At 38.7% G+C, this 22237-nt stretch overlaps 1 protein-coding gene across 1 annotated transcript in view; it reads right to left on the bottom strand.

The window, feature by feature from the left end:
* The window catches only part of SLC44A5 (solute carrier family 44 member 5), a 200424-nt gene extending 178602 nt beyond the window's left edge, over positions 1-21822 (bottom strand). The window contains exon 1 of the mRNA XM_008690825.1: positions 21747-21822. Coding sequence (XP_008689047.1) covers positions 21747-21822 — 76 coding nt within the window. The remainder of the gene's footprint in view (positions 1-21746) is intronic.
* Positions 21823-22237: the final 415 nt, after the last annotated feature.

Genomic DNA, 22237 nt, shown 5'->3' with positions numbered 1-22237 from the left:
TCATGATCTGGTTGTGAGATCGAGGCCTACATGGGGCTCCATGGTCGGGGCAGGGTCTGCTTGAGATTCTCTCTCTCCTCTCCCCCTGCCCCTCCCCCTGTTTGTGTGCTCTCTGTCTCAAATAAATAAATAAATAAATAAATAAATAAATAAATAAATAAAATCTTTAAAAAAAACCCACAAACTTGAAAATCTCAAGTTTGTGGAAAATTAACATCATTGATTTTACAAATTTTTGCACTGTGTTTTGGGAGAGGGAGGTTGTAGAAGTGGTGCTGGTAATATTTATGTACTATTTTAAAATAAAATAGTTTTGTATTGTTATTATTCATTCAACCAAATTTCTTGAGCACCTGCTCTGTGCTAATAGTGTAGCACTAGGGCCACAAAGAAATAGCAAGACCCTGTCTCTGTCTTTGAATAGTTTATGCTCCAGTGAAGATGAGAATTTTACTATATCCCTTGAGGCAATGACAATAAGATACGGGGAATTTAGGTATTTGAAGTATAGAGTCTGGAAGTTAGCAACTTTGGGGATTCAAATTGGACTATTGGCATAATGGTGTAACCCATGTTTGAATGTCAGCATAGTCAATGCCAGAATTGTATTCAGGTCCATGAAACTAGAAAGCTGATTAGATAAAGAAATGGCATTCAACAAACCAACTCATTCCATTCCATTACCTTAAGCATCTTTAGAGAGGAAGGGGGGGTTCTCGAGAGCAACGACGCAGAGTTAAATTTGCCCCATGAAGCAGGTTAAGCAAATTTGTCTGGTACCAAAATACTAGTCAATTCCCCAACCTTCGAGAGACATCTGAAGGTTGGTCTACAGATCGCTTCACATAGACTCATCTGCCTTTGGAGAATATCCAATAATGCTTCCCCTTGTAAAGGTCAGAAGTAAAAACAAGAGCTATACTCCAGTCCAGGTAATGGACAAAGAAGAAACAGAGCCACACTCCAGTCCAGATAATGGACAAAGAAATAAGCATAAGCTACCAAGGATGTGATGTATTGAATATAGGAAAAGATTAAATAGTCACAAAAAAGAATGTGAGTGGTTCTTCCTTTGACAGTCATTGACCCATAACAGAATCCAATCACCACACACAGAGGGAACAGAACCATGATCCTCAATGAGAAACAAGAAAACTCTGGTATGACTGGTATGGGGGAAAGGAGGGGAGAAGGAGGAAAATACAGTCAAAGAAATACAGAGAGATCATTATATATGCACAGATAATACTCTTAATAGGAGTTTTTCGGAATATTTTTCCATCTTTATTCTAAACAACTGTCACACCACAATGCTATATTTCATTGTTGTTGTTGCCATGGGGTTTAGAATGTGTGCCAAAATACAATTGTTAGTTCAGTGTAGCCCATATCCTTAGATGGAAATATTCTTTGTTGGATGACAATTCACTATGATTTGTGAATTTTGCAAGATTTTTCATCTCAAACTCCAAATGAGTTCAGAATGACAGTTTTTAGCCTACCTTCAGTATTTAATTAACTCGAGCAAATTTTATTCACTAGGATTTGATGAGGGGAAAAAAACAGAAAGAAAATGTAACATTTTGTAATACTGTTCAAACACAGAGACGTGGCATTTTCTATGCAATAACATCGTAGTTTTATTTTACTTGACTGTAAGTTAAGTGTAAAGAATCTGTCCTTTTATGTTTGTATCTCCCATGCATAGCACAGTGCCAGGCACATCTAATATTCAACATATATCGAATGAATAAATAAAAGAATCAATTTCAGTTAGTGGGAGGGAAGGGTGCATGAGTTCTGTTACCACATAGAATAAGGAGAACCAATTTGTAACACAGCTGCTTCCATAACTACATCCTGGGCCCATTTCAAATATTTCAATCACAGTGCTCTATACCTTAAGCCTAGACATGCCTCAGAATCCTTCTCAACACAATACTCCAGGCAGGAACACTCCACTAAATCAAAGTTAGCTTTTAGAGTGAGATCTATTCCTATCGCTGCAATAAAGGTCTCCATCAGCCAAGCCATAAGAAGGAAAGATTTTTCCAAATTTTCTCCTCTGGTATCAACATACATATTAACAATTCCAATAATTGTCATATCCATGAACATATATACTTTAGAATATGTTATTCTGTCTTCTTTCTCTCTTACAAGTTACTATGCACACCCATAAGTCTTGAGCAGACCACAGACCCAGCACAAGGCAGCTTTTGTTGATATACTTGTTGTAAGTAAAATAAATGTGTGCACTTAGACTATTATGATATTTATAAAATTTGACATTGATTTTTCTGTTATCTGAGATCTTACCTATTTATTTAATGTGTCTAGATCACCATGGAATCACTAGTACCTGAGGCATATGAGGTGCTTAATAGATATTTATTGATCAACTGGATAATAAAATTTTCAGGTCCTACGACCTCGTTTCTCCCTACTGTAAACATTTACCATGCTGAGCATGGGTATCTGGGACAGTTTCTGCCTATCCTGACCCTCACAGAATAGACCACAATAAAATGTGCTATCCACAAATTACAAATTTTACTCTAGCCAGGTCTCTGGGTTACTGTGGCATAAGTTCAGTGGTACATTTTTTAGGAATCCCTTTTCCACTAGTACGGTGGCAGGTTGATTGTGAGAATACCCTGTTGCCCCATGCTAAAAAAAACCAAAAACAAAAACAAAAAAACCCAAACAATAAAAACCATATAGCTAGGAATAAACAGAGTCCCAGGCACCCTACAGGAGCTGGAAGCTATGCTCTCCTTAGCTTCCTACCTTATGTGGCCCGTCTTACTTTTCTTTCTTTATCTGTTGTCTTAGTGTCTTCTTTGTGCTCAATTTCTCATGCTCTCCATTTTGAATATGGATAATGAAGCTCCATAATCAGAAGGGAGCCCTGATTCTTTCCCCTTTTTTCCACCAGGTTCTTTTCTGCTGGGACTAGATCTTGATTCATTACCCCCTCACCCTCCTGTCTTTTAACTAAAACTTGAGTTATCAAAAACATCCTGTGCTAAACATGTCCATGCTTTGCCGAATTGTCCTTGAACCCACTTCTCTCTTTTCTAAATCAGATTCACATTGACCAATGACCTGGTCAAGATCAGGTTTGAAACAAACAAAACAAAAGTTTGGGCTCTTTGTTTTAGATTGCCTTTTCCTCTCTGTGAAGGCAGGATTACACTAGCAAACCTTTCAAAGGATCTCTTAATCCAAAAATATTTACTGAGTACCTACTTTATTCAAAACTGTCCAGGCGCCAGAGCTAACAATAAGATAGACAGAGGCTTGGCTCTCATGAAGCTTACACTCTGGTACGTGAAGTACGTAACCCTCAATTTACCGTTAACCATCAAGTTACAACTGTGTTGAGGTGCCATAAAGAAGAGGTCTGAGGTGCTATAAAAGCATAAAACAAGAAAACCTGACTTTGCTTTGAGAGTCAAGAAAAGCTTAGTTAGGTGTTGAAAGACAGGCAGGAGTTAAATAGGCCATAGTTTAGGAGAACGAGTGTTCAAGGCAGACGGAACAGCACCTATGAAGCCTATGAGAAAGAAAAGAGCAGGCACGTTAGAGGACCTGGTAAAAGTCTAGCGTAATTGGAAAGAAGAAAAAAAGTGAAAGAAAAAGAGAAGGCTGAAATAATAGGTGGAAGGCTTTATGTGGGGTCTTGTAGGCTAGAATTTTTATCTTTACTCCAACATCAGTGGGAAGCCATTGAAGAGTCATAGGTAGTGGAATAATGTGTATTTTTCAAAGATTAGTCTGGCTGCCATGTGGAGAAAAGAAGGAAGGGAAATAAGAATGATGCAAGGAGACCAGTCAGGGGAATGGAGCAGTATTCTAGATGAAACATGATTGCAGCCCAGTCAAGAAAATGCCAGTGGAGCCGCAGAGACATAGACTGACATAAAAGGTATTTGATTTGTAAAAGTGATAGAATTTGGCCAGAGTTATGAGAAGGGGGAAAGATGGTTGTACCAGACACTAGGCTAGGACACAATAGGCAGACTGGTGATGAATTTTTTTCTGGACTTATGTTAGATTGCTAAGTAGAGGTATTATGTTGACATTGGATATATGAGGCTGCAGCCCAGAGGAAACACTGGAATTAAAAATGTGCATTTGACAGAGATGCTGTGGGCAAGGGGAAGAAACACTTAAGGAAAGAGTCCCAAGAGGACAGAAGCAAGCCAAGGCTAATCTAAAGCCGAGACAGAAAACATGGGTAGAGGGCGATGAACCCACAAGGGAGACAAAGAGATACCAGAAAAATTTTTCTTTAGTTTCCAAAGTTTCTATAATTAGAATGTCTCATAATAACCAAAGCAATAGTCATTATTTGGAAGTGAGAAAATGAACTAGGATATTCATGGCAGATCATCTGTGTTATACAGTTAAAACCATAGGATTATAGCAACTAACAGTAATAAGCACAAAAAGCACAAAAAATACCACAAAGTGGCATTTCCCTTTGCTTTTCCCTCACACCCGTCTTCTTGTGGCACTTAAAATACAGTAGAGGAGCTGTGACATTTAGGTATCTTCTTGGAATTGACATTTTCCTAATAATGATCCCTATTCCTATCCCATGCCCCCCAAAGTGTAGAACTCACTATTACTCAGCTTGTACAACCATCCATCAACAAATACCTGTTGAGTGTCTGCTATGTTCCAGACCCTAAAATACAAGGTCATACAAAACAGCCACAGACCTTTCCCTCTTGGAGCTCATAATCCACCAGGTAGATGACAATTAAATATAAGCACACAAATAAAAATATAACTACAAATTACGTTCAGCGCTGTGGAGGGAATCTACAGGGTGCTATGATACAATGTAAGAAGGAATCCTAATTTTTTTTTGCACACATGGGTGATGAAGGATCAGGGAAAGAATCACTCTGAATAAGTGGCATTGAAGCTTATGTACAAAAGATGAGTAAGACGTACCCAAGAAATGATTGAGGGAAGCATGCCAGGCACAGGCATGAGCATGCATGGTGGATCTGAGGAATAAAAAGATTTAACTAGTATCATTGGAGGGTTTGAGGGGAGGAAAGAGTAGTAGAGTACACCTACAAAGGACAGAAGGGTCCAGATTACACAGAGCCTCTAAACCAAGGAAAGGATTCAGGATTTTTTTCTAATTGCAATATACTTTTCCAGGAGATTCATATTTATATTTTGAAGTGATCAATTATTTTTTAAAAACCTATGAATTGATTAAAAATAAAGCAGGGGAAATTTTGCTTCTGACCTTGAAGGATTAAATACTAAGGATATTGCATTCCCACCATAAATAACTAGAATAGAAAGATAAAAATAAAACAATAGATTTCAGAGCATGGGCCTGCAATCTCTGAGGGAAGGGAAACAAACCAGGTGAGTCTTCCAGTTGCCCCAGATTGTTATCTGGAAGCATGTCCAGGCCACAGCTCAGAGAAGGAAACCTAGCCCGAGTTCAGTGATTTCCCAAAAGATCAGAGTTTGAAAAGGCAGAGATGCCTAACATTTTTAGGTAATATATCAAGAATATCACAATGTCAAGCAGTCTGATACTTATGTAATTAGAATTCCAGAAAGAGGGAGAGGGGCAGAAAAATATTTGAAGAAATAATGGATGAGATTTTTCCAAATTTAATGAAGACTATAAACCCAGAGAGCCAAGAATCTCAATAAACCACAAGCAGAATAAACACGAAGAAAGCCACACCAGAGAACATCACATTCAGATGAACAAAAAAGAGCAAAATAGAAAATAAAATCTTAAAAGCAGTGAGAGAAAGACAACATATGTACAAAAGAAGAAAGAATGAATGACAGCGGACTTTTTATCAGAGATCTAAGAAAATGAATGACATCTTTAAAGTGCCAAGGTGGGGGGGAAGTACTGTTGGCATGAAAGAAAAAAATGTTTCAAACATGGAGATGAAATAACGACTTTTTTCAAACAAGCAAAAGGTGAGAGAATTCATTGCCAAAAGATCTGTATATTAGGTTAAAGGAAGTTCTTTAGGCAGAAGGAAAATGATACCAGGTAAAAAGTTGAATCTATTTGAAGGAATGAAGAACAGCAGAAATGCTAAATATAAAGTAAACATAAAATAATTTTCCTCATTTTTTAAAAATCTTTTAAATTGGTAATAGACTGTTTATAGCAAAATAATAGCAGTGTATTTTGGGGTTTATAACACAAGGAATTTAAATGAGCAACATTAATCAGACCAAGGACAGGGGGGAGGGTGATGGAAGCATATAGGTGTAAGATTCTTATACTGTACAGGGAGTGGCATAATATTATTTAAAGGTATACTGTTGTAAGTTAAAGATGTGTACTGTAAACCCTAGTGCAACCACTAAGAAATAAAACAAAGAAGGATAGCTATTAAATCATTGGTGGAGATAAAATGGAATAACGTGAAATAATCAAAAGAAGAAAAGTAAAGAGGGAAGAAGGAACACCGAACAGATGGGACAAATAAAAACAAATAGCAAGATATTGCATTAAAAACCAGCCCTATTGATAGTTAGACTAAAAGTAAATTGTCTAAATACTTCAATTAAAAGACAGAGGCTGTCAATTTAGATAAATAAAAAGCACAAGACTCAACTACCTGTTGTCCAAAGAAACACAAATCCCAGGTGTGACTATTTTTTCAATACAGGTTCCTCAAATTCTTAGGCTTTGAGTGCTCTGAGTAAACCCTAGGTCTTTAGATTATTGTGGTGTGTATAGTTTTCTTCACTCAATCAAGGAAAATGCTTTTTTGTTGATAAATTAACATAATAATAACCATATCTTGATAGCTGTATAGACTGGTTTGTAAAGGAATCTACAAAATGCAAGCATATCTGACACTAAAATTCCTCATGCTTAGCTTTCATCTATCATTTTTCATCAAGTGAAAAAGAGTTTAGAGCCCATAGCTGCAGTATTGCTTTCACAATACTGGCACTTAGAAGTTTCTTCCCTGACTTGCATGTTATGAGCCATACTTGATAATGGCTATAGAGTAAGTTCATGCATTTCACAAAAATGAAAATAGCAAGCATTTAGACTTCTAAGAAATTATCTTTTTGGAATTTACTATAATTTTACTGTTTCAGACAGGCAATTGCTTTATTTTACTCACAGGACTATTCTCAAATATAGTATGGTCCATTTCAAATATTGTCCTTATAAAACACAACAGTTACTAACCATGAAATAGTTTTTTACATGGTAACCATATGCTGTTAGTATAAAAAATACCTACGTATTAGAAAATCATTCTACATAATTTTAATTAGCATAGAGAGAATGTAGTATATACAACCTATCTAGGACTTGTGACCCTGCAAGTGCTTAACATGGCCACCATTTTTAAGACATTCTATTTGGCCCAAGGACTGTAAACTTGAGGAGGAAGTAACAGAACTGCTTCTTATTCTACGTGAAGAAGAATAAAGACTGGCTAGAGATTTTGTGCATATGTGCCAAAAATTATTGGATGACAGACTAGTTATTCTTCTCATTTTAATTTTTCTTTCAACAGGAAGGGATTGCCAATGACCCACTGCACTGCAGTGTGCTGGACTTCATTTTGCTGACTGCATGGAAACATTGTTTCAGAATTGTACTCAAGAGTGCCCTTGTGATCTGAGAAATTTACGAAGGCTCTCCTCTTCTTTCATTAAGACCACCATTTTGCATATAGCTCTTGAAGGGCCAATTACCAGTTATTTTATATATGTCATTAGTTCATTGCTGTGTTGCTAAGGGGGATCAAAACATAATAGGAGAAAGGGAAACATGTAGCTGGAAAGAAGCTTTGGTTATGCAAACTCTGTCTATAACTCATAAAATCTCGTGGGATAAGAAGTTGAAAATTTTATTTGCCAGAAACCCTCTTCAAAAGAACACTGCTATTTCTTTGGGGAAAAGCACTCTGGTGAGTGATTTGAGTTGTGGAGCACAGATCGAGGATTATCAGTGGAACTGCTATCTGTGTGACAAGGAGAGGGATTAGGGGAGAAAGATGTGATCATACAACGTGGCCACACTGTAGCAGCTCCTCAGGTATTCAGTACAATTACTAAACTCAGGAAATATTTGGTGAAAGAGAACTCTGTGTGTGTGTGTGTGTGTGAGAGAGAGAGAGAGAGAGAGAGAGAGAGAGGGAGGAATAAGAGACTGGGCTGTTGTTTTTTTTTTAAGATTATTTATTTATTTATTTGACAGAGGTAGACAGCCAGCGAGACAGGGAACACAAGCAGGGGGAGCGGGAGAGGAAGAAGGAGGCTCCCAGCAGAGGAGCCCGTCCCAGAAGGCCGGGATCACGCCCTGAGCCGAAGGCAGATGCCTAACGACTGCGCTACTCAGGCACCCGAGACTGGGTTTTTTACCAGAGTGATGTGATAGAAAGTTTGGACAGCATGTGAGGAAAAGTAAGTGCCGTTTCTGGAGTAAATACTGCTAGGAACCAATGCTTCCAAGTAAGAGGGACCCAACAGATCTTCTAAGAGCTGTGCTTCGTGTATCAGGGTTAGTTAGGGACACAAGTCAACCCTTCACTAAGCTGCCAGCTCAGTGAAGGCCAGGAGAGAGTCTTATCCTTGTCCTTATGTAGCTGCCCGGAGTGCGCAGCACGGTCTTGCACTTAGCAGGCTGTTAGTGATAAGCCGTGCAACAAACAAATGAAAACCGTGGTCTTATGACAAACTAACTTTGTCTTACCTAAAAGTATTTGTAAAGATAAAAACTTAAAAAATAAGATTTAGTTTAGGCAAATAATCAGTATCCCCAACTAACTGATACCACACACAACAGTAGTGATTAGAGATGCTTTGGCTGGGAGAAATATCAGTGTCACCATCAGATAATGGTAAAGTTGGAAATAGAAACTTCAAGTGTGAACCAGCTTCATGTGTTAAGATGCTATTAGAAGACCTGGCAGTTGTATAACACCTTGAGGGTGAGGGACACCTTATTTGTTCCATTTGCCAGCAAGGGCTACGTGAATCTCTCCACGAAGCAAGGTGATTAAATGGCCAGACTGAAATTTGGGTCTACATTTGGACTGTAGGTCTAGTGCTCTTTCTACTACCCGTAGCTGCTTTCTAGTCTAGACCCAGACTAAATAGAAACCAGCCCTCTTCCATTCCTGCTGCTTTTATGTGCTTTAAAAAAAAAAAAAAAAAAAAAAAAAGTAAAGTCTTCCTTCCATTTTCTCTGTTCCAAAAATTCTCAAAGCTCAAGCTACTTCCATTCATTGACACTAAAACCTGATTCTCAAATGCATCTTTTGTAAGAATTGGGAAAAAGGCATTCTCTGGGGTGGGCTGCATTATTCCAACTGTCTGAAAGAGAGCAGAAAGCTACAGTACTCTCTGTGGGATGAACACCGACAGCCATTTCTCACACACATAGCAATTTCATATGTACACCATATAACCATGCTCACAATCTGCTTAGTAAGGTCAAGCTTCCTCAGCAAACAATGAAACATGAACAGCTTCTGCTGCAGTTTCCTCCAGCGACTAGAATTAAATTAGATAGTTGTCTGCTTGTTACATGGATCTTCTACCAACTCAGCTGGAGCCAAAAGTAGCATTGATCTAACACAGAGCAAGGAAGCTAATATCTTTGAACAATTGCTTGACCGTTGGTTATTATATAAAAATGTGTATTTTTAATAATTCACTTCTAATCTTAAATTCCTAATGAGAGTTTGTGAGTTAGGAATTTTAAGAAATAAAGCTCTTGCATCATGTTTTGCTACGTTACTAACATTCAGTTCAAGAAAGAAGCAGCATGGAAGTTCAATGTTTGCTGTGTTAATATGCTCCTGGCTCTGTTTGTCCTGCCCTCTTTAGGATATTGCTACTGGCTCCATGCTCCCTGCTCCCAAGAAAGACTTATCTGTTTACTAGCCATCAAAGCAAATTTACAGTGCTGAGTGACACCATTAGAAAGCTTGGGACTGGCCTTGCTGAGCAGACACGGACACACTTGCAGATCCGTTAAGTTGAAATTTTGCCAAGAACCTATTAACCAATCCTAATGAACTGCTGTTTTCCATTTAAAACACCATTAGTTTCCTATGGTTTGTTGCTCAGGGTGGAAGCTGCAGAGACACCATCAAGTGGTTAGAAAAGGGGTTGCTTTGCTGGAAGCCCATATGTCTGTGGAGAACTCGAATTTGGCTTTGCTATGTGTCACTTTCTTTCCACTTCTGGAAATAACCAGGCATTCCAAATCTTTAAGACCACCTCCCAGAATACAGAAGGATTTTTTTTTTTAAACACATCTCCTCGCTTAAAGGTTCTGGATCATTTATTTTGCTGTCTGCTGTGCAGAGGCTTGCTTTGTTTCTGAAGAGTATTCAACCGTATAGAACCAACAACTCTAGTCTATACCTCTACATCAATAGATTAACAAAGAGGCCCCCTCAGTGTTTCTGAAGGTCTTCCCTGAGGTAGTTTTAAATATTTGATACATTATCATACTTTTTTTAGAGAGAGAAAGAGCATGCACACTCAAGGGGGAGGGACAGAGGGAGAGGGNAAGAGAGAATCTTAAGCAGGCTCCACGCTGAGTGTGAAGCCCACACAAGACCCAATTTCACAACCCTGAGATCATGACCTGAGCCGAAATCAAGAGTCCAATGCTTAATCGACTGAGCCACCCAGGCACACCCGTTATCATACGTTTTAATAGCAAAGCCCTTAGTAGTAACAAAAATCTGAGTTTTATTGATAGTGAAAATAATGCGTAAGTAGAAAAAAAGCTTCTTATTTTGTGAGGGTTGCTTTCAGTTTAAACATCTAAGAAGAGATGAAATATTAAGATGTCAAGAAAGGTGCTTTGTTGTTTTATTTCAAATAATACATTCTCTGCATCAATTTTATCTCAATATAGTTCTTTTCTTATAAAGAAGATGCAGAATGAAAAATTTAGTGAGCCAATTATATCCTCAACACAGCAGGTAACAAAAACATTTATGAACAATTCCTTTAAAAAGTATAAGCAACACAAGAAATAGTAAATACATTTCTAGAACAACAGGAACTATTTCGTGGTAGGAAGCATTGAAAACAATAGCACTAGGACACCTGGGTGGCTCAGTAGGTTAAGTGTCTGCCTTTGGCTCATGATCCCAGGGTCCTAAAATCGAGCCCCCATCAGCATCCCTGCTCATGCTCTCTCTTGTTATCTCTGTCACTATCTCTGTCTCTCCCTCTCTCTCAAATAAATAAATTATTTAAAAGTAAATAAGTAACAATAAAAACAATAGCATTGTTCCACTGAGTTTGTTTTTTTATATCACTTTCAGCTTCCTTTCCAGGTTGTTAAAAATTTATGTTTATTATCTTGTAGCACTTTCAACACAACCTGTCCAAAAATCGAGACAAGATAGTAAAACTAACCAAGTGTATTCTCCACGTGGAGGGTGGAAGCAAAAAGGAGACAGAGCATTGTGCCCGTGCCACCCACCCTAGGCCCACATCTCCCTGCGGCTGCCGGCACAGCATTCGGCACGGGTTCTGGATGTCAGTAAGCATTTGGTGGTTGATTGATCGAATAGTAGAAGACTTGTGGATAGTAAAGAACTTCGTAAACTGGAACAATTACAATCAGAGAGAAAGGGCAAACTAACTGTGGGAGAGTGGCAGATGGTCGATAAAGCTGTAGAGACCTGGAGTCTGAAAACTTGCAGAAGCATTACATTTTGAAGCAACGCTGTCAGCAACCAAGGGGCAGAGGCCTAGAGGAAGGGACAGAGGCTGCACCGATGATTCTCTTCTCAGGAACCCCCACGCTGTCAAGGACATAGGCCAATTTAATTAAGAAACTTGTTTGAGGTCTACAAAGTTTGTCCTGATCTTTCTCCTAGAGAGTGAAGACCATGGGTAGTAGCAGCCCCTGTCTGGATTCCTCCAAGAATCAGAGCACTGTATTCTGAATTGTTTGAACATGCCATGCTATTGGCCCTCGTCCACCTTGGACCTCATGGTTCTACCAACCCTGAAGAACATTAGCAGCAGCATGGATAGAAAATACCAGGACAAGGCTACCCAAGGACAGGTCTCATTGCTTGCACCCTTCCTTCCGTTTTCTGTTTCCTTCGGTGAGTTTCCCCATGCTCTCACCTCTATTTGACCTTATTAATCTCTAAGAAATAGCCCTTGACTGTTCACAAGAAAGGAAAGTGTCTGAGGGAGTTGATTGGTTTTATTGGCCAGGGATGCCCAGACGCTTAACTTCCTCCTGAGTCCACCTCCGCAGAAAGAATAAATGCTCTAAGATGAATGATAAAGGATTGTGAGATTCAGATGCTCTAAGCAGGGCTACACTGAGGAGGACAGAAGCTAGGTAGGTTCTTTCTGGTAAGCTTTAGAAGTCAAGCTAAACTGAAGGAGGATGTGTAGTAAATTTAGGGCGGGAAAATCTGACTCCAAAAGTCACCCATGTGTGGACTGGTGATTTTGCTTTCCTTTTTCTTAAATTTTTCTCTTATATATTTATTTAACTTTTTTCTTTTACTTACGTTTCATTGTTGTGTTAAAGTTCATTGAAACGCAGCACAAAAAAACAGAGGCTGTTGGTGAAAAGACGAGTTTGAATGCTAGGTCTGCCCATTACTTCTCTAATCCCCAATTTCTTCATACTGAAAGTGATCCAAGGCTTGCTTGGCAAGGTTGTGATAAAGACTGGAAATAAGGCATGAAAAATGCTTGGTATATAATAGGCAGTCAAAAATGGTAGCATGTTACTATCTATTTGGGGGGGTGGGGTCCTAACCTTAAGTCAGAAGAGCTAATGAAAAAGATTAGTTTTTTAGAGCTAGCAAGGTCCAAAAATGTGGTATTGAGGAAAGGGCTGACCTAGTTTACCAATCTCGCCGTTTCTCTCTCTCTCTCTCTCTCTCTCTCTCTCTTTCTCAGACTGGCTACGGTTGGCCCTTATTAGGAACCTCTTTCTCATTATGGTGACCACATACCAAAAAAAATGCCTTTCTTAGCTACAATATCTGGAATATTTCTCACATATAAGTCCCTTCTCTATTCTCAATTCTATCAACTTCTTTTAGGGTCTTAATATCTCTGTCCTGGATTATATGATTTTTTAAGTAATTTTTCTGCCTCTGGTTTCTTTTTCTGTTAATTCTATATATTATTGCTAGATTGATTTTCCTAAATTGCAGCCCGATTTCTGTCACTCTCTCTGCTCAAAAACCCTTAATAGTTCCCTAGTACCTGTGAACTAAAACTCAAGCTTCCCAGTGAATAATTCAAACACATCCATAATCTAGGCCTGACTTATCTTTCCTGCTTTATCTCTATGGTCATCAGTCAAACAACTTGTTCCCTCAATACAACCACACTATCTCTTTTCTCGTCTTTCCCCCATGTGAAATGTCTGTCCTCCATCTCTGTATGTATATTTTTCAGTTCAGATGCCCTTTTTCCTCGAAGTCTTTCCTTGTCTGTTTTTATGAACTGTCTCTCCATCCTCTGAATTTACATACCACCTCCTCACCCCTTCCTGACTCAATCTGAGCAAAGGACAGGCAGGGTCTACATCTTTTTTTGTTTTTGTAATTTTCCCAGTGCCTAGAATAAGGCTTCACATGTTACAGGAAATCAATAACTATTTTTAACTACATAAGTAAACAAGCAAATTAAAAGTCTTTCGGAGGCAAGTCTCTATGAAAGAAAATGACAAAATAGACAAGAGAACAAGGATACATTTTCCTGATTAATCATATAAAATAATATTGCAGAAAGTTAGACCCAACCAGTAATAGTGAACATTTGTCTTTTCCTTTTTTCTTACTGGCTACTCAGCATCTGAACTCCCATTCTGGGTTTGGAGAAGGCCCCACGTAGGAGGAAGACTCTACTGCCCACTACAAAACTGAAAAGGAGACTCACTTTTCCAGTCTTTCTAGCAACTAGAGTGTGGCACCTGACCTAGGCCTGGCCCAACAGTTAAAGCCACTTGGGACTCTGAAAGTGGAGCTGAGGGCACAGAAAAGCAGGGATGGGGAGAATCTATCCTGGTCGTGCTAAGGTCAGTGGCAATGCAGAGTTTCCATGTGCAGCCATGGCATCTCTGCCAGTAAGACAAACGGCAGCATCTAGTGTTCGTGCCCTCACAGGCCTGGTGCTCATGATACTGGCAGTGTTTCTGGGAGCCCAGCTCCACTTCATTCTATCTCTTTTCTAGGGTTGGTTCGTCAGCATTCCCAGCAGCTCTCTCAGCTACACAGATTCCTTTCAAGAAATCTATTTCCCACTTAAGTCAACCAGGGTATCAGGTCCTGCTGCTTGTCACCCCTTGCCCTTGACTGATGCACCAGGCTTGCCAAGTTGTTGGGGGACCTTCTACACCACAGCCAGATTCTCTCTGCTATGTTTGCACCCTCATTATTTCTCATCGTTAAAAGTTAACAGCCCTACATGCTATCTACATTAATTTTTAGGCAACCATGTTTTAAAGTCAGATTGCATGTTGATCTCTATAAATAACCTATCATTTATTTCTCCTAAAGAAATCAGTCTAAATTAGAGCTTGCCATCAGGATACCAGCCATGCATTGAAATTTCAAAGTATACCAGAATCATAAAATGCCTCCTATAATAAGTGCTCTCAGGATTGGGCTACTTCTACTTTTTGTAGACTTCTAAAATACTACCAGTAGTTTGATTTTACTCCTCTGATATACCTATAAACTCAGAGTTTTCCTAACAAATGTGTCATTAATTAATCATGTCTCAGGGAAACTACATAATTTATAGATAATCCAGATATAGGACATGGCTTTGTGGTTAAGAGCATGGACTCTCTTGCCTGGGGGTCAAATCCCAGGCTGCAGTGGAATCTTGGACAAATTACCATTAAAGCCCTTATGCTTCAGTTTTCTCTTCTTTAAAATGGGAATAACAAGGAGTTGTTGTGAGGATTAAATGAGATATGGTACTCACAAAATGATGAAAACAGTACCTGATGCAGTAAACACCATTGAAATGTATGCTTTTGTTATATTCTGGAAATGTGTCTGTACAGGAAAACTATTAGAATGCATGACAGTCATTTGTGCTATTCATCAAGTAAAATTCTCTTTCCTTAGCGCATGGCATTCCCTCCCTCCCTATGCTTGGGTGGAGCCATGTTTCTATCTCTGGCCAATGAACAAGTAGAGTAAATTAGAGTGTTTAAATGGCAGCATGAGATTCTCCAGAGCACTCTTTTCCCTCTGCCATGGCAGCTAGGAATGTTTGACTCGGTGGAGACTAAGGAACTGAGTAATTAACATGAGCACAGCCACCCTGCTGCCCTGAGATGGATATGTTTACATGAGCACAAGATAAACCTTTGTTGTTTTAAGACACTGGCCTTTTGGGGAGTGCTTATTATATAGCATAACTTTGACTCCCCTGTGTAATGTAGAAAGAAAGGCAATTATCTGGATATTTCAATTAAATATTATTCTCTATTCCAGTGAGTGACATCCTTAGGAATACACCTTGAGTGGCATATTACCAGTAAAGAATAAGTTAGGATGCTGCCTAGCTCAATGATGTCCCCAAATATCTGCCTTGTCTCAGCCTTTCCTTTGGGTTCTGAAATTTCATCCTGAAGATATTTTGGAAATAATTCTCAAGTTGTCTCTTAAAATAAGCATAAAACCCTGGGGTAAGAAACACATAATCACCAGATCTTTATGCACTCAAGTAAATGCATTTATCCAATCCATTTCCGGGAAGAATCAGGGCAGCATCAGTTATTTTGGGGATAAACTTGGAAGGTCTTTCTGATATGTAAGTCAGAAAAGAATTATGTATATGGGAGAAAAGCATGGAAACTATTTAATTATGGAAATAGTTATCTAAGATCCATGCTCGCTTTATATTAAGACAGACCCAACCAACTGCTCGGGCTACTGTAAGTACAGCTTCAGTGACCTGCTTAAGGCTACTTGGTAAGTTATTGTGAAGTTCACATCTGACTCCCGGTTTAAGACTTTACCCACCATATCCTGCTGTTACTTTGTCAGTTCTAACGCAAGGGGTCAAGATGGTTGAAGAGAAAGAGGCAACAAAACAGACACATAGGAAAGAGAAGAAATGAGGACAAGAGAGGTGGAGAGTAAATCCCTTCCTGATCTCGAGTCTCATTCGTTTCAATAGGTTACACCAGAGAGCCCTGTATCCCTCCTTTAGTACAGGCAGGCTTAGGTTGATTTCTTTCACCTACCATCTTTTACCTACCTAACTCACTTATGTGCTTCATTACTAAATCCACCACTTACTAGCTATTAGAATCGAGGCAATTTTACCTAACATCTTTGTGCCTGAGGTTTCTTCTCTGTAACATGATAATAGGAGTTACTGTTAGAATTAAATAAAACAATGAATGCCAAGCATTTAGCCCTGTGCCTAGCATGCAGCATGCATGCGATAAATGTTAGCTGCTATCATTATGTTCATCATCTCATTTTCAACTATAATGGGGTCTTTTTGCCAGAGCACCCCACAGTACTGACTGCATTGTCTCTAAAAGTGCATGAAAATTAGTCATAGAATTTCCAAGTCAAGGAGAACAAGTCTCTGTGCTTTTTATAATTCTGTTGGAATGCCAAGGTAACATATCAGTTACTCACCTAAGCTGCTGCTAGATTTTTAGATCTTCCAACCAGTTAACCTCCTTCTCTTCTCTGAAAACCAAAGACTGGACATAAACTGGGCCCACTGCAGAGGAGCACCTTACCATGTTTCCAATGAGTCTAGAAACCCTGGGTTGTTTTTCTCTCTGCATAAACTGTATCATTACATAGTTATAAGCTATTTGTGTCCTGCAAATCCTCTCAGATGTCCTAGTACCTACATCTCTATGATTTCCAAGTGCAAGATGAAATGAAATGCATGTTTTTCCACATCTTTTCTTTTTTCATTCTAAAACTCACCTCCAGTCAAAGCCACTTTCTCAATGCCCAATCTTCCTTAAAAAACAAACTGACCTATGTAGTCTCTATCCTTCAGAATCTTAGCCCCAGATTATAAGATTTGGTTATAGCTGGAGGAAAAACCCAGAAATATAGTGACCTCAGGTGAAAACAAGAAAATTAAAAGTCATCAGTTTTCTATTATGGGCAATCACCCTGTTTACACCATCCCTATTTACGCATTATCCTTGTTAGCAATTCAAGGACAGTAACTATATCATATTAATCTCTGTATCTCAGAATTAAGCACAGTGCATGATATACTAGTTGGAACTCAGGAAATGTTTGCTTACCCAAATTAAACTTTAAGAGTGTAAAATGTGATTCGATCAGATATTCTCATTGTGGAAGTTGTTAGTCCATGTAACTTTGGAAGCCAAATTAGCTTATCCAAGAGGGTACTAAATAGCATAATAAACTAAACCTGACAGGCATTCCCAGTGCAAGAACCAATTTATAATGATTTATTTAGGAAAAAATAAATGACAGCTGTCACACACTACTTTACCACCTGTGCAACTCTGCCATCTCAGTGTCTGATCAGACTTGGCTTACAATTATAAGAGTATGGAAGCATAGAATTGTCAAGAATCTGAGAGATTATCTACCCAACACCTACCTCAGTTTAAAGATAACAGAACTAAAGTCCTGAGCAATAAATAATTGGCCTCAGGCACAAAGCTAGTTAGTGCCAGTGATTAAGACTCAGTTTTCCTTTCTTCCCACAATGTCCAGTAGTTTACAGAATACACATTTAATAGATGGTCACTAAGGACATTATTTTGCATGTAGTCTAAGCAGTAGTTCAACTCTGGTTGAATGATAGAATTTTCTCTGTAGCTTTTAAAGAGATGGATGCCTGGGCCATCTCCTTAGAGATTCTGATAGTAAAGCTGGGGCTTGGTGACAGTTGCATTCACTGCCGATTTCAGCAATAACTATTTCTAATATTGCAAATTAACCACTTCTAATATAATATCCTAAATTGTTGGTGGTGGTGGTGTTGGTGTTGTTCTTAGGGGGTGGTTCTCATCAGAGGAATATGTTCTAACAAACCAAAGAGAGTCCAGATTCAGTAGACCTAGATCTTAACGGTCACAAACTAGCTTCATGTTAAAACTATGTCCAAAAGAAAAGACAGGGCAGTAGATGATTACATCTTTCTTGAGCAAAGGAGGGATATGGTGTCCAAGCACTGATGCATTCTAAGTACTTACTGAGTACCTACTATATGCTAGTACTGCACTAGGTACTAAGGATACAACTGTGGAAATAGACAAGGTCATGGCCCTCATGGAACATACTGTTTTGTGGAACCCTCTGATATAAAGTGTCTATAAGAATTGTCAAGTGAGCAATTCTCAGCAAAGTCTCATACAAAGACAGGATCCTAAATTGTATGATGTGAAGAGAAATGCATGCATTTCCCTACTGATAACTGTTAGTGTCTGGGAATTGTGAGAGATGATAGCACTTTGGAGAGGGCTGACTTTATTGTGTGTGCAAAGAAACTTAAACTTGAAGGTCAAGTTCCCAGATTTTAAAGTATGAAGTCCTGAATCTTGTTAAAAATGCAACTTTGCAGACACCGTTCCCAGAGAGTCTGATACAATAGGTTGAGATGGAGCCGTTGCTTGAATCTGCCTTTTTTTAACCAGCACATCAGGAAATCTCAGACAGGTGGTGAGAAACTCTGCCGCAGATGATGTAAGCTGTCTCAAGAGCTACACATTTTAGAAAGATCACTGGTCTTGAGTTCAGGCCTCTAGACCCCTGCCAGATTTAGCTCCCTCTCTACTGTCCCCCACCACTTCTCTTGTAACTCTTGTCCAAGCACAGAATTCCATTCAAACACCCTGAACTCATGCCAGCTGCAGCAGCAGCCACAATAACAAAAATTAAATGAATTCTTACCAGTGATTACAAAGTGGCTTGTCTATACTATGAAGTCAAGTCAGGAGAGAATTGGGGTATAACTGGACAATTCCATAGGAAAAAAATTCAGACCTATTTCACTGAATGGAAAAATCCAGTGAAAAGAGTTGACCCAACTACCATAGCTACATACTGGCTTAAATAAAAAGTATTGCAGTTGAATACATTAGTTCCTATCAAGGAAGAAACAAAGCAAATACTTGGAAAGCCAATGAAGCCATTAAAAATTCTGGTCACTTCTATAAAACCTCAATGGTGTTTTGTTTTTTTTTTCCCCCTCAAGCTATCATGATTACTACCCAAACCAGTGAACTGTGTTTCTAACCATTAGAAAATCAGCAGCCTACGGTGGCATACTGTGTGTGGGATTGATCGGGTTACAATATTTTAAATGAATGTGAGGTACCAAGTCATTATTTCAATATTGTTTAAAAATTAATTAGAACTTTTCAGAATGGTTTCAGAATGTCAAGGTTTAATTAACATATTTATTTAATAGATCCTTAATGTGACCTTCTTTGCAGAAAGCCTGTAGATTTTTTTAGCATTTAATAGTCTAGTGGGGAAGAGGAAGAGTGGGTTTTTGTTTTTATTGGAGAGCTGAAATACACTGTCTTTTTATCATGTTAGTAACTCTTTGTGTTGCAGGTAAAGCATTATTAATTCATGCCCAATGAGAAATATAGAAGCCTTTTGATGATGTAGCAAAAACTGAACAATAAAAACCGCCATCTGAAGGGAAGGGGAGGAACAGATCAGTCCTTTACATGAAAAGATAGAATTCAAGTAATTGGTCAAAATTATAGCTTATTTCCTAATACTCAAAAAGAAATGCCTGTTTTAAATTTCATTCCTTTTTGGGGGAGGAGTTATTTTAAAATGTAGAATTTTTAAAGCATTTCTGCCTTCGTTTTATTCTTGCCTATGTGTAGACAGTTGCCATTTAGGATATGTGAATATCAAGCCAGTTCTTGTCAATAATGAAAACAGAATTCCCTCTTAACCCCTCCCCATTCATTTTAGTGAACAGTTTTTATAATGCATTAAACATTAAACCAACGTTAAGTTTTCTTGTCGATTCTGATCTCTCTTCGGTTGCTCTACACTCTCAGAATCCATTTCCCATGCTGCTTGGCAAACCTTCCTAAGATGATTCTTTATTAAACAACACCTTAGCAGCAAAAGCAGGTTTGATGCAAAGTGAACTGAAGTGAGAATATTCTCTATAACAAACCCAGCATCTTTTCTCCCACAATAATAGCGTCTCAGTTAATCTCCTGCAGACACTTTCTGCAGCTCACACGGGGGAAATAGTCACCCCTGCCTCAAAATGTAAACAAAGAAAAGCTCTTTAGGCTCTTCCTCTGTAAGACTATTATATGCACCAAACACTCTCCTGTGTTGATGAACAAAAACATAGTTCCTAAAGCTCTCAAAAATGTTTAAATATTATGTATATCATCACACATTCAGACGCTGACACTGCTATTATTTCACATGACCACCAATTGACTCCAATAGGAGTCATTTCCAGAGAATGGCTGTTATTATCTACATAGCAGTCAATGACTGCTTGGAAGACACTGTTTCCGTGTGGCTGCACTACTGGAAATTACACCCAGCTCCACCTTGTAATAGTGTCTTAAATAACCAGGTGGAGTCCCTACAACACTGTGTCCCTAGTAATATTTCAAATGGTGTTCAGAGAGCTCTGTTCACCTGATAAAAGTGAAGATCCAGCCCAAAGAAAAATACTATTATTATGCCATTTTGCAAACATCATCACAAACAATAACATGCAGCAAAGAAATCAATTGTTAGTGTAGATTGAAACTGAGAGCTCTGACTGTGGAGCTTTGGTTCAACCTCACCCTTTTTCCCACCCACCTGAACATTCCCTAGGCCACAGTAAACCACTATACCTAGGAGCTCATCCTCTCCTACCTGTTAGCATCTTGGCTCTGTTATTTCTTCTTCATCTTTTAGCCTCCATCTCTCCCTCTGCACTGCTTCCTTTCCCTCTACTAGAGACTTTTCCCATTAAAAAAATAATCTTTCTTTGACCCTGATTTTCCCTTTAAATGACTATCCCACCTCCCCCCTTACCCTCACTTCACAAATGAGAGGCAAATGCTCAATAAATATTTATGGATTAAACGAGTGAAAAGAAATCTATTTCCCTATGGCTTCATCTCACATTTACTCCTCATTCCATTGCAATCTAATGAAACTACTGAGCCCACTCCTCTACTAAAACCAGTCTCCAGAGATAGCCGATAATTTTCTAATTTAAAAAATCCATGAGCTCTCCTTGCCCTTCATTCTACTTGACCTCTACTCACATTGCTAACCAACCTCTATTATTACTATTCCCTTTCTCAAGTTTCCTAACAATATCATAAGATTCCCCATCCTTACATTACCAATCCTCCCAAACTCGTTGGTGACCCATTTTTCTAACCCTTTCCTCTGCTTACTATATGCTCTTCCAACAGGATTTCTCAACCACTGACCCAAATTCAACTACCTTCTCTGTCAGCATCTTTCAAACTTATAATTCTGGTTCTCATTTTTCTTCTATCTCTCAGACTCTCACCTTTCTAAATTCTTTTTGTACCTCTCTTCACAGATGTCATGTTGGCATCTCAAACTTAGTAGACCCAAAACAGAACTCAATCTGCCCGCCCTCCCATTCTTTAGCCTCTTTTCTTCTGTGTTCCCACCTTAATGAATAGAAGAACCATCCTCCTCGTTGCATAGGTAGAAACTTTTGAGTTTTTTTGAGGCTGCCATCTCCCTTACCTGCAACTTCACTCACCTTCAAGTCCTGTTGATGCTGTCTCTGAAATGTCTCTTGATTCTTCTCCATACTTTCCATTCCCGTTGCAACTGTCTTACTTCAAATTTTTATAATCTTTCAACTAGACCATTACAGAAGCCTATTAAGTGATCTCTCTGCCACCAGTCTCATCCTTCTCCAACTCATTTCTTCCTAGTAATAGACTAAGCTCTCCAAGAGTAGGAATGTCTTTGTCACCTTTGTATTTTCCGGCACAAGCATTCAATACATATTTTTGGAACTGAACTCTCACTGCCAACAATTATCCTAATCTAAAACACAAATCTGATCCTGTAGATTCACTGCTCCCAAATCTTCAGTGACTCTTGCTACAGAAAAAACAAAAACTCAGTGTGACATTCCGAGTCCTCTGTGACTTGCTCTGAACCTACTGCTTTATCTGATCTCCAACTGTATATCTCCTATCACTTGCCACTCCAGCCACACATACCAT

Source organism: Ursus maritimus, unplaced genomic scaffold (assembly GCF_017311325.1).
Source record: "Ursus maritimus isolate PB19 unplaced genomic scaffold, ASM1731132v1 scaffold_12, whole genome shotgun sequence".
Classification (NCBI taxonomy): Eukaryota; Metazoa; Chordata; class Mammalia; order Carnivora; family Ursidae; genus Ursus; species Ursus maritimus.
This window is presented reverse-complemented; position numbering and strand designations above follow the sequence as displayed.